Below are 14,265 nucleotides of genomic sequence, written 5' to 3' on the forward strand. Positions count from 1 at the left end.
CCTATATATTATGCATTAGTTAAAAATTGATTTTGAATTTTAGTATATTTCACACATGTCTATGTTTAAGAATTTTTACTAATGTGAAAACCTTAAGAAATTGGCAAAAAATGGTGAGAAATAAAAATACAAAATTCTAACTCTTCAGAAATGTATTTTAGTAATTCATGATGTACAGTATTGTCAGTGGATGATAACAGTAGAAGATAAATAGACATATTGGATAGAAATCTGAGACTGTTCTGTAGGAATTAATAATTTCACTGGAAATCAGAGATGTCATTATTTATTTATTCAGTTACACTAGATACAAAAATGACTTTGGATAATTTAATATTTTTTAATCTCATTATGCAAAATTAATCTAAAATGGTCTGAATTATTACTGAATGTAAATGCAGTGTTAGATAGACACATGTATTTCTGGAAGTGACACATTTAGATAAATATTAAAAGTATCATCACAGTGCTAACTCTGACAGCCATCAGCACTCAATACTATGAGACCACGAAAAACATTCTCACAGCAGGTAGTTTGGTCTGTATCTGATTAGCTGCCTATGCGTATGTTTCTGGCTGTTTTGTAATATATCAGGGTAGATTACACATTTTTTATGTGAAACACTCCAAAAAAGGGAGCTAGCAAATAAAATTGCAGTGCTTATGAAATGTACAAACTGAGGATAAAAAAGTACAGTGGCTACAACAGAATGCACACCACAGAAGGGCTTTTCAAATAAATGAATCCAGTCCAAATAGACCTTCATAGAAGGATGTAGAGAGCATTGAAAGATCACTCTGCCCATATGAAGAGAAAAGTTCACAAAGCTTCAATTCATGGAAAGAGGGTGACCAATTATGAGGCCACAGGAGACAATGGAGGGAGGAGCTTGGAATCATGACACAGATATAGGTAGAATCATTTTCATTGCTAATACATAGAAATAGGAAACATGGGGGAAAACATGCAATGTGACTTTTTCTGAGTTATGCTCCAGGAAATTGATAATTATACCTTTTTATTTCTTTTTTTCAATTCTAGAAACATACAATGTACATATATTTATATGTATGTAATGTTGTCCTTAAGTATTTGTTCTAAATAAGATAACAAACCATTTATTCCTATAATTTAAAGTCTATGTTGATATATCTTAGTCAAAGTTAGGGTATTTGTTAAAAATTTTTGACATTTTATAATTGATGTCTTATCCTGAAAGTTTCATGAACATGACTGCCTAAACATGATATAAATGAGGAAAACAATGATAGACATACCAAAGTGGCTGGGAGAAACATCATGGCATCTTAATCCTACAGAAAGAACTATAGGCAACTAAGGAATGTCAAGAGTCAGAGAAATAATCTTCTACAGGAAAAAGCAAAGCAATTGAATATCCAATAGCAAATGGTCATCCTCAAAAATGTACATAGGAGTAGATTTATATAGACTGATCTGATTGTATTTAGGAATATATTGTTATTACACATATGTTTGTGCAATAACAATTTTTTAAACAGTCCATGAATTTGAAAGGGAGGAAGCAGAGTTATGTGAGAAGGTTTGGAGGTAAGGAAGGAAAAGAGAAATGTTCCAAATATATTGTAATTTCAAAAATAACTGAAATAATAAAAATTTTAAAACAAGCATTCCAATGCAAAGTATTTCAGATTAAGCTGCAAAAAAACTAATTTTGACTTTTGATGTGTGAAACTGCTTACAAAAGGACATAAATATATAGTAGAAGAGAAAAACTTTTAACATCCACATTGTGAAAGATAATATTCATACGATACATTAATTTCTATCACATTATTAATATAAGAAATGTTTGTAGAGTTAGTGTAATCTACTTTGACATAACAAGTCAACCAAATTTTTAAGTAAATGGAAGGGATATATTCTTCATCTCACACATTTGTAAAGATACTACTAGTTTTAATTTGGAAGGATAATAGCCACCATGTACAACAGGATTTGCCAAAGGGGAAAATATGGTTCAATCAGGGCAAAATCCTAGCACTGATTATGGTCTGAGTTTGTTCCCAACACACACCCGATAGAAGGTGAAGATACCTTCCCACAATGGTTTCTCCCCTGCATGTGAGACTTGAGGCATAAATGTGCATGGACACACACAAAAAATTGTGGTAACAAATGCTTTTAAAATTTGTTTCATGTGCAGTCTAATATACTAAGACATGTTGCACCTAAAAGATAACTTACATTAATCTGGAAATTGATATGCATTTTTAATATTTCTCTATCATATTATCTGAACAGTTATCATAGCCTTAAAATAAAATCCAGTTAGTAGTTTAGGTCACTATGCATAATTGTATGTGTACATGATCAACATTAGGTGCATTATGTGCTAATGTTGCATTGGGCAAATGCTTACATCATCTAACCCTGCCAATCAAAATAGAGATTCACCCAGACTATTCTTCCTAGCATGAAAAGTTCTTCTCTTGAAAATCCCAAATCATAATCAAAGTCCTTGGGTACTTCCAGACTCACATGATACTCTGTCAGTTTTGACAATAATTTATTTCTGATAAGTATTATACTTTTTTTTTTAAGAAAATTGCCTTGTTACTTTGCAAAGGAAAAAAAAAATTAGGTCACACAAAAACCAACCTAGTAGAACAAAATTCCTGCCCAGAGCCTATAAGTTTTGTAATCTTGATAATTAAGATGATCATTTCTAGGCATGTAAAAATGCAGAAACCATTGAAAAGAGACAAAGAGACAGACATAGAAAGAGAACACATTCCCTCTTTTAAAACATATATGTACTCTCATGCTGTAATAATGGACATAATCAGAAGCTCTAAAAAATGATTTTAGTTTTTTGATATATACACTTCTTGTACCCCAACTTGTATGAAAAAATTTGGAAAAGGTGTCATACAATGGTAGATTTTGAGGAAGGAAAAGAAAGGAGAAAAGATATACATATTAAACTTTTGTACTAGCAAAAATATTTTTCTGCCACAAACTTAGTTTGATTTTATTTCTAACTTAATGTGAAACAGCCACAATCATATCATTGTGTCTCATGAACACACACATGAAGATGTAAAAAAAGGAAAGAAAATGAGATAAACAACTTATTAGAAAAGCTTTCATCAATAGACACATAAAAGGGAAAATGTATCTGAGAGTAAAGATTAGTAAATAATTAATTTAATTAAAGAAAAAACATGAAGAGAGGCAGAGATGTTTAACAACAGCAAAGTATTCCCAACTTTTAAATCTGACACCCTTACTCCTAAATCAGTGTCATCTAACACATGCACACTTGTGACTCTATCATCACATCCCTCTCTAGTAAAAGAGGTGGGAACACCTGTTTTCACAGGAGTACATACAGACTTCTTGATTGTGCTGAAAAACCAGGTCAAACTTTGATAAAATCATCTTCCCTCTGAAGACCTATCATGAGAAACATGTGGCTGTAAAGGCATAGTCAAGTAAGATAACAAGATTAAAATAATCATTTGGAAACAATAATCAATAAACAGACAAGTAACCTTTCTGTATCCTCTTTAAGAAAATAAAATAAATGAAGAGTAACATAAAATTAAGTAAAGAATTTTGGATTCCAGAAAGATTTCCTTATATAAATAAGAAGTATTGAAGTTTGAATACATATAGCACCTGGGTCACCTGTAACATGAAATCTGAAACAGGATAAATGAATAACAACACTTACTGTATGTGAATGTCAGTGAAAAAGTACGGCAGGTATGGATGTGGAATTTTGTTACCTGTGTAGTAAGAATGAACTGGAAAAAATACACCAATGACTGCATCTCCTTCATGGTGAATATCTTCTTTGATTCTGAAATAACATTCACTGGAGCTATAGGCATATACATAACTGTGACTAAACAAGATCCTGATAATAATAACTAAAATAAAACATCCTACTAACACAAATGTCTGCACAGACATAAGTCTGATGGATCCAGATCTCACAGTGTCCTGCAGGTTTATACTTAGCTCAAGTGTTTGTGACCATATGCGCTTCTAACTTTGTTGATGGCTGAGGCTGTCACTGTAACCCAGAGAGCTGTCACACTCTGAGCACTTTCTTATACCTCTTCACTGCCATTGAGAATTCTAGAACTCTTTCTTCCTCTGGGCTATGCATCTGAGGCCCTGTATCCAGGTGAAAAACAAGCTGGAAAATATGTTTATAGATTTTCTTCTGTACCCGTAGGCACCATGATTTCAGCTAAAACAAGAGGCAGTAAAGGCTCAGGGATGAAGTCCTCTTTGGTTAATTTGGCCACAAGAATGAAACAAGAAACTTTTCGTATGAAAACAATTGAGGTTGGCGTAAACAGCATACATCAGGGGATGACATTCCAAGTAGAGTGGGAAGGAGAAAGGGCCACAATCCCATGCTGGATAAAACCCATCAAAATGATAGAGACATGATTTCCTAAACCAAAGGAAACCAGTGGATTCTTATGGTGATATTTTATTTGTACTGAAATGTGATTTTATTTGTATTTTAATAAATAAAATTGCCTTGGGGTCAGAGCTAATAGCAAGCCATCACAGAAGCTGGGCGGTGGTCGTGCACACCTTTAATCCCAGCACTTGATAGGCAGAGCTAGGTAGATCTCTGTGTGTTCAAGGATACATCCAGTATTGGAGACACATGCCTTTAATCTCAATACCAACCAAAGAAGACCTGGAGGTCTGTACAGACAGGCAGTGACGAGGCAGTTATGTGGTTGGGTTTACAACCAATGAGAAGGTAGAAGGAAAGTCTTTATAAAGACAGACACACAGGAAGTAGGTCCCTTTTGGAGAGGTAGGACCACCGCGATAGTGAAGGGTAAGTTTTTTAGCTCTTAGCTATTGCTCTGACCTCTTGGCTTTTATCTCTGTATTTGCTCTGTGTTTCTTATTTAATAAGATGGTTGGTTACTTCTACATTTGGCACCCAACGTGACAAGAATCCGTTAAAAATAACTTGGCTTGGCTTGGCAGCAGGTACGGTTTCCCTCCTGCGTGGCCTGGCTCCCTAGCTCAGGCCAAGGTTGGCTTGGTCTCAGGCCAGTCTGACCATAGCCCCAAGTGGTTACACACAGCTGGAGCTACTTGCTTAAAGCCGGTGCTACAAACAACTCAGGCCTACCCTGCCGAACAGGGCCCCTGCCTGTAAAGCCAATGTACGTGGTCGGAGCTTAAGGAAGCTGGAGCCCAGGCTTGACTCGGCTCTAGTGGGAACATGTGGCTGGATTTAAGCTTTTAGCCAGAACTTGTGACTACCCTTTCTCTCTCTCTCTCTCTCTCTCTCTCTCTCTCTCTCTCTCTCTATCTCTCTGGATTCACACCTCAGACACTAGGTGGCTGTTTTGAAATTCTCTCAGATTTCTACTGTTCTATGCAGACTTGGTAAGTCAATTAAGATATGAGATATTTTAAAGGAAACTATTTAAAAGAGAATTTTTTTCCACATTAAAAAAATGGGTTTTATGTGTACATTGGAAGAAAATTGGGCTTTGTTTGAAATTTTAGGCAGTCTTACAATGGAACAACTATATGAGAAGATTAATATTGATTGAATTATGCACTTTATTACCTTTCTTATCCTCATTTTACTATTTAAAAAGATAGTCAATTAAAGTGCCAGGATAAAAGTTTTAGAAAAACCTGTTAAACCTGTTAAGATGAATTATAGAGAAATTCAAATTCAGACAAAAGAAATAAACAGTGAAGTTGTTTCAAAACTGGATCATAAGGTTACAGAAAGAAAGCCTGTTTTCACACAATCACCCTTAATTTATCTGGTAAACGTACAACAGTTACCTCATCAAGTGAATACACAAAATATTTGGGCTCCAATTGAAATGTTAGATTTATGAAGGTTTAAGGAGGCAATAGTATCTTATGGCCTGCATTCCCCATATGTAAAGCAAATGCTAAACACCTGGTCAAATTTTAATAGGATTATACTACAGGACTGGAGGGAGCTGGCACAGGCTGTTCTGGAACCCAGTCAAAGTCTCCAGTGGCAAAAGTGGTTCAAGGAGGAGGCTAAAAACATAGAAAAACAATGGAGGGCTAAAGGAATACAAGTCTTCCAGGATGAGCTTGTTGGAGAAGGCCAATATGCTTCAGTACAAACACAATGTTTATATGATGTCCAAACCCTAATTCTATGTCGAACATCAGCCTTGCATGCATGGGACAGAGTTGAGGAACCAGGAAAAAAAAACTGAGTCATTTACAAAGTTTATACAAGGCCCCAAAAAAATCTTTCACAGATTTTTTACAAAGACTGGCTTCAGCATTACAAAGAATGGTCCCAGATTCAGAAGCCAGTCAGATAATAATTGAATCTTTGGCCTTTGAGAATGTGAATTCAGCATGCAAAAAAATAATCAGGCCATTAGGCAAGATCTGCATCTTTGGAAGATTGGATTAGAGACAAGGTTAATGTTGAGGCTCATGACCATGATGATATGTGGGTAGGAGAAGCAATTTCAAAAGGTTTGAGAAATGTTAGATGTTTTGGATGTGGAAAGCAAGGACATTTGAAAAGGGACTGTAAACAGGTCATTCCTAGAAACAATGTTTCCTCAAGGAACAATGGCAACAGAATGCCCCTTCCTTCTGGAGTATGCAGAAGGTATGGTAAGGGAAAACACTGGACCAAGGAATGTAGATCAACAAGGGACAGGCAAGGTAATATTTTGCCTCACTCTTCGGGAAACTCCCAGAGGGGCCTCAGGTAGGCCCCCCAGAGCAAATCCAGTTCAAACTTTTCCTGCAGTCATAGATTAAACCCCTACTCAGAGCAATTAAATAACCAAATGCCTATTGGAATAAATCATGCTGGTTGGGATGACGAAACAGAGAGAATAGAAAATTCAGGAGAAAACATAAAGAAATTTTTTTGGCAAACTTCTATTAATGAACAAAGACCAAAATTAGCAATAAAAATAATTAGTGTTTTGTTGTCTGGTCTGGTAGACACAGGTGCGGATGTTACCTTAATTGCACCAGAATTTTGTCATCCAACTTGGCCTCTTCAGGAGGTAAATGTTCAACTGTTAGGAATTGGGACATTATCTCAAGTGAAACAGAGTGCAAGATGGCTCGAACTTATAAGTCCCGAAGGACAGAGAGGAAAATTAAAACCATATATGGCTACCATAGTTCTGAACCTGTGGGGTTGAGACCTGTTGCAACAATGGAATACTCAGATTAACATCCCTCCAACCCCAGAAACAAATTATAAACTAGCACATGTTTATGAGAGAAATATTAGAAGATATTATTCTAATGAGTGCTCAACAGCCATCCATATTATACAAGAACAGGGCACAACAACTGATGATCTCCTAAATACACCAACAGCTCTACTTTTAAAATTGTTAAAAGATGAGCCTGTATGGGTTCAGCAATGGCCTTTAACAACAGGCTTTAGAAGAGCCTGTTGTTAAAGTGGTGGTGGTGCACGCCTTTAATCCCAGCACTCGGGAGGCAGAGCCAGGCGGAACTCTGTGAGTTTGAGGCCAGCCTAGGCTACCAAGTGAGTTCCAGGAAAGGCGCAAAGCTACACAGAGAAGCCCTGTCTCGAAAAACCAAAAAAAAAAAAAAAAAAAAAAAGAAGAGCTGGTAGAAGAACAGTTAAACACTCAGCATATTGAAGAATCAACCAGCCCTTGGAATTCTCCTGCATTTGTTATTAAAAAGAATTCTGGTAAATGGAGAATGGTAACAGACCTTAGAGCAATTAACAAAGTAATTCAGTCAATGGGCTCTCTACAATCTGGAATTCCTTTGCCTATTCTGTTACCAAAAGGATGGCCTCTTATAGTTATTGATTTAAAAGACTGTTTCTTTTCAATACCCTTACAAGAAAAAGACAGAGAAAGAGGCCTTGTCATCTTCTTGATTTCTCTGAGGAAACAACTTTTCATTTCTTTTAATTCTTCATTTGGTTTATGCTGTTGCTGTTTGTTTCTATATCATTGATTTCATCCTTGATTTTCACTACCTGATTTTTCAGTTCTCTTGTTTCTTTTTATCTACTATTTTCAAGTATTGTTTCTCTAGAGATTTCAAGTGTTATAAGTATTATAATTATTAATAAGAAATCACTACAGTATTTTTATGTAGGCATTCAGTATTTTGAACTTGCCTCTGAGAACTGCTTTCATTGTGTCCTAGTGTTTCGATACGCTGTGTTTTCATTTACATTCTTGGGTGCTGTCTTGATCCACTGTTCCTTCATCGGTGAGTTGTTCAGCTTCCATGAGTTTGTATATTTCCTGTTGGTATTGCTTTAATTCATGATGATGGGATAGAGTCCAGGGTATTATTTCAATTTTCTTATAACTATGGAGAATTGTTTATTCTTTTTTCCCTCCTCCCTCCTCCCAACCCTCAGTCCTCTCTCCTAAGCCAAACTACATCCATGCATCTCTAAAATCAAGGTCTCCCATGGGGAGTCAGCAGAGCCCGGCACACTGAGCCTAGGCAGGTCCAAGCCCCTTCCCACTGCATCAAACCTGTGCAAAGCATCACACCCCAGGCACAGGATTCCCAGAAGCCTGCTCATGCACCAGGGACAGATGCCAATTCCCATGTGTGGGTGCCCCCCAAACAGTTCAAGCCAAACAACCATCTTCCATATCCAGAGGGCCTAGTCCAATGCCATGGGAGCTCCATACACACCAGTCCACAGTTCATGGGCTTCCACTAGTGTGGTTGGTCATATCTGCACATCCTCCCATCATGATCTTGACATCCCTCACCTGCTGAATGCCTCCTCTCTCTCATCAATTGGATTCCCAGAGCTCAGCCTGGTGCCTGACCATGGATCTCTGCATCTGTCTCCATCAGTCACTGGAAAAAGGCTCTATGATGACAGCTAGGTTATTTACTAGACCAGTCACCAGAGTAGACCAGTTCAGCCACCCCCTAGACCACTACCAGCAGACCAAGGTGGGGTAGTCCTTGTGGATTCCTGAGAGCCTCCACAGCACCATGCCTCTTCCTATTCCCATGATGACCTCATCTATCACGGTGTCTTTCTCCCTTCCCTCCCACTCAGTTCATGTTTCAGCTCGACCCTCCAATTTCCCTATATTTTCATCGCCTACTCCTTGCCCTCTGCCACCCCCCACATCCAGTCTGCTCATGTAGATCTCATCCTCTTCTCCTTCGCAGGGTCATCCATGTGTCCCTCCTAGGGTCTTTCCTTGTTAGCTAGCCTCTCTGGAGTTGTGGGTTGCAGTCTGGCCATCCCTTCCCTCACATGTAGCATCCACTTTTGAGTTTTTTTGCTTGTTCTTCTGAGTCTGGGTTACCTCACTCAGAATGATATTTTCTAGTTCCATCCATTTGCCTGCAAATTTCATGATACCATTGTTTTTACTGTTGAGAAGTACTCCATTGTGTTTATGTGCCACATTTTCTTTATCCATTCTTCAGTTGAGGGGCATCTAGGTTGTTTCTAGGTTCTTGCTATTACAAATAATGTTGATATGAAAATAGTTGAGCATGGCCCTTGTGGTAAGATTGAGCATTCCTTGGGTATATGCCCAAGAGTGGTATAGCTGGGTCTTGAGGAAGACTTATTCCCAATTTTCTGAGAAACCACCATACTGATTTTCAGGGTGGCTGTACAAGTTTGCATTCCCATGGAGTGTTCCCCTTGCTCCAAATCCTCTCCAGCATAAGCTGTCTTCAGTGTTTTTGATCTTAGCCATTCTGACAGGTGTAAGATGGTATCTCAGAGTTGTTTTGATTTGCATTTCCCTGATGACTAAGGATGTTGAGCAATTCCTTAAATGGCTTTTGGCCATTTGAGTTTCTTTTGTTGAGAATTCTCTGTTAAGCTCTGTAGCCCATTTTTTAATTGGATTGTTTAATATTTTGAAGTCTAGCTTTTTGAATTCTTTATGTATTTTGGAGATCAGCCCTCTGTCAGATGTGGGTTTGGTGAAGATCTTTTCCCATTCTCTAGGCTGTTGTTTTGTCCTAATGACTGTGTCCTTTGCTCTATAAAAGCTTCTCAGTTTCAGGTGGTCCCATTTATTAATTGTCACTCTCAGTGTCTGTGCTATTGGTGTAATATTTAGGAAGTGGTCTTCTGTGCTACTGCATTCCAGACTACTTCCTCTTTCTCGTCTATCAAGTTCAGTATATCTGGATTTATGTTGAGGTCTTTGATCCACTTGGACTTGAGTTTTTGTGCATGGTGACAGATATGGATCTATTTGCAGTCTTCTGCATGTTGACATCCAGTTATGCCAGTACCATTTGTTGAAGATGCTTTCTTTTTTCCATTGTACAATTTTGGCTTTTTTGTCAAAAATTAGGTGTTCATATGTGTGCAGATTGATGTCAATGTCTTCAATTTGATTCCAGTATTCCACATGTCAGGTTTTATGTCCGTACCAAGCTGTTTTTATTACTATAGCTCTCTAGTAGAGCTTGAGGTCAGGGATCATGATGCCTCCAGAGGTTGCTTTATTATACAGGATTCTTTTAGTATCCTAGGTTTTTTTGTTTTTACATATAATTAAATATTGTTTTTTCCAAGTCTGTGAAGAATTGTATTGGTATTTTGATGGGGATTGCATTGAATCTGTAGATTGCTTTTGGTAAGATTGCCATTTTTACTATGTTGATTCTACCTATCCATGAGCATGGGAGATCTTTCAATTTTCTGATATCTTCTTCAAATTCTTTCTTCAGAGACCTAAAGTTCTTATCATACAGATCTTTTACTTGTTTAGTTAGAGTTACCCCAAGGTATTTTATATTATTTTCAACTATTGAAAAGGGTCATGTTTCTCTGATTTCTTTCTCAGCCCATTTATCATTTGTATATAGGAGAGTTACTGATTTTTTTGAGTTAATCTTGTATCCTGCCACATTCCTGAAGGAGTTTATCAGCTGTAGGAGTTCCCTGGTAGAATTTTTGGGGTCACTTATATATACTCACTTATATATACTATCATATCATCTGCAAATAATGAAAGTTTGACTTCATCCTTTCCAATTTGTATCCCTGTGATCTCCTTTTGTTGTCTTATTGCTCTAGCTCGAACTTCAAGTACTATATTGCATAAGTATGGGGAGAGTGGACAGCCTTGTCTTGTTCCTGATTTTAGTGGAATTGCTTTGAGTTTCTCTCCATTTAATTTGATGGTGGCTGTTGGCTTGCTGTAAATTTCCTTTATTATGTTTAGGTATGTTCCTTGTATTCCTGATCTCTCTAGAACCTTTATCATGAAGGGGTATTGGATTTTGTGAAAGACTTTTTCAGTATCCAATCAGATGATCATGTGGTTTTTTTCTTTCAGTTTGTTTATATGATGTATTGCATTGACAGATTTTTGTATGTTGAACCATCCTTGCATCCCTGTGATGAAGCCCTCTTGGTCATGGTGCATAATTTTTTGATGTGTTCCTGGATTCATTTAGCCAGTATTTTATTGAGTATTTTTGCACCAATGTTCATGAGGGAGATTGGTCTGTAATTCTCTGTCTTTGTTGCAGCTTTGTGTGGTTTGGGTATCAGGGTACCTATAGCCTCATAAAAGAATTTGGTTATGATTCTTCTGCTTCTATTGTGTGGAACAATTTGAAGAGAATTAGTATTAGCTCTTCTTTGAAAATGTGGTAGAATTCTGTGCTGAAACCATCTGGTCCTGGGCTTTTTTTGGTCGGGAGATTTTTAATGACTGTTTCTATTTCCTTAGGGGATATTGGTCTATTTAAATAATTTATCTGGTCTTGATTTAACTTTGCTATGGGATACCTATCCAGAAAATTGTCCATTTCTTTCAGATTTTCCAATTTTGTGGGTACAGGTTTTTGAAGTATGACCTGATGATTCTCTGGATTTCCTCATTGTCTGTTGTTATATCTCCTCTTTCCTTTCTGATTTTGTTAATTTGAATGCTCTCTGTCTCCTTTTGGGTTAATTTGGACATGTTCTCATCTATCTTGTTGATTTTATTGAGTTAATCATGTATCCTGCCACATTCCTGAAAGTGTTTATCAGTTGTAGGAGTTCCTTGATCAAATTTTTGGGTTCACTTATGTATGCTATCATATCATCTACAATAGTGAAAGTTTGACTTCTTCCTTCCCAATTTGTATTTTGTATTTGTCCTGTTCCTGATTTTAGTGGAATCACTTGTATTTTCTCTCCATTTAATTTGATGTTAGCTTGCTGTAAATTCACTTTATTATGCTTAGGTATGTTTCCTGTATTCCTGATCTCCCCAAGACCTTTATCATGAAGGGGTGTTGGATTTTGTCAAATACCTTTTCTGCATCTAGTGAGATGATCATGTGTTTTTTTTCCTTTGAGTTTGTTTATATGGTGTATTACATTGACAGACTTTCATATGTTGAACCAACGCTGCACCTCTGGGATAAAGCCTACTTGATCATGGTGGATAATTGTTTTGATGTGTTCTTGGAGTCTGTTTGCCAATATTTTATTGAGTATTTTTGCATCAATGTTCATGAGGGAGATTGGTCTGTAGTTCTCTTTCTTTGTTGTATCCTTGTTTGGTTTAGGAATCAGGGTAATTGTGGCCTCATAGAAGGAGTTTGGTAATGTTCCTTCTGTTTCTATTGTGTGGAACAATTTAGAGAGTATTGGTATTAACTCTTCTTGGAAGATCTGGTAGAATTCTGCACTGAAACCACCTGGTCCTGGCTTTTTTGTTTGGTTGGGAGACTTTTAATGACTGTTTCTATTTCCTTAATGGTAATTTGTCTATTTAAATAGTTGATCTAGTCTTGATTTAACTTAAGAATGTGGTACCTATCCAGAAAATTGTCAATTTCTTTTAGATTTTCCAATTTTTGCAGTACAGGTTTTTGAAGTATGACCTGATGATTCTCTGAATCTCCTTGTCATCAGTTGTAAAGTCTCCCTTTTCATTTCTGATTTTGCTAATTTGGATGCTCTCTCTCTCTCTCTGCCTTTTGGTTAGTCTGGATATGTTCTTATCTGTCTTGTTGATTTTCTCAAAGAACCAACTCTTTGTTTCATTGATTCTTTATATTTTCTCTTTGTTTCTATTTTATTGATTTCAGCTCTCAATTTGATTTTTTCCTGGTATCTATTCCTGCTGGGTGAGTTTGCTTCTTCTTGTTCTAGAGCTTTCAGTTGTGCTGTTAAGTCACTAGTATGAGATTTCTCCATCTTCTTTTTGTGGGCATTTAGTGCAATTAATTTTCTTCCTAGCACTGCTTTCATTGTGTCCCATAAGTTTGGGTATGTTGTACATTCATTTTCATTGATCTGTATGAAGTCTTTACTTTCTTTCTTTTTTTCCTCCTTGACCCATTGGTGATTCAGTTGTGCATTATTCAGTTTCCATGAGATTGTAGGATTTCTGTAATTTTTGTTGTTGTTGAATTCTAACTTTAAACCATGGTGGTCTGATAGAACACAGGATGTTATTCCAATTTTCGTATCTGTTGAGATTTGCTTTGTGACCGAATATGTGGTCGATTTTAGAGAAGGTTCCATGGGGTGCTGAGAAGAAGGTATATTCTTTTTTGTCAGAGTGGAATGTTCTGTAAATATCAATTAAGTCCATTTGAGTCATAACATCAGTTAAGCCCTTTATTTCTTAATTAAGTTTTGATTTGGCAGATTTATCTAGTGGTGAGAGTGGGGTATTGAAGTCTCCCACTATTAATGTATGGGGTTTTATGTGTGATTTAAACTTTAGTAATGTTTCTTTTACATATGTGGGTGCCCATGTGTTTGGGGCATAAATGTTCAGAATTGAAACTTCATCTTGGTGGATCTTTCCTGTGATGAGTATGTAATGTCCTTCTTGATCTCTTTTGATTGATTTTAGTTTGAAGTCTATTTTACTGGATATTAGGATAGCTACCCAAGCTTCCTTCTTAAGACCATCTGATTGGAAAGTCTTTTCCCAGCCTTTTACTCTGAGTTAGTGTCTATCTTTGAATTTGAGGTGTGTTTCCTGGATCCTGCAAAAAGATGGTTCCTGCTTTCATATCCATTCTGTTAGCCTGTGTCTTTTTATATGTGAATTAAGTCCATTGATATTAAGGGATATTAATGACCAGTGATTGTTCATTTCTGTCATATTTTGGTGGTAGTGTGTGTGTATTTCTCTTCTTTGGGATTTACTGCTGTGGAGTTATCTATTGTCTGTGTTTCCATGGGTGTATTTGACTTTCTTAGGTTGGAATTTTCCTTTTAGTGCATTCTGTAAGAC

At 36.8% G+C, this 14,265-nt stretch overlaps 1 protein-coding gene across 1 annotated transcript in view; it reads right to left on the minus strand.

Moving 5' to 3' along the window:
* Positions 1 to 14,265, minus strand: part of LOC128124282 (vomeronasal type-2 receptor 116-like) — a 73,612-nt gene that overhangs the window by 27,675 nt on the left and 31,672 nt on the right. Inside the window, exon 6 of the mRNA XM_052760445.1 lies at positions 3,720 to 3,918. Coding sequence (XP_052616405.1) covers positions 3,720 to 3,918 — 199 coding nt within the window. The remainder of the gene's footprint in view (positions 1 to 3,719; positions 3,919 to 14,265) is intronic.

This window comes from Peromyscus californicus, unplaced genomic scaffold (genome assembly GCF_007827085.1).
Source record: "Peromyscus californicus insignis strain IS unplaced genomic scaffold, ASM782708v3 Scaffold_4__1_contigs__length_199733344, whole genome shotgun sequence".
Taxonomy (NCBI): domain Eukaryota; kingdom Metazoa; phylum Chordata; class Mammalia; order Rodentia; family Cricetidae; genus Peromyscus; species Peromyscus californicus.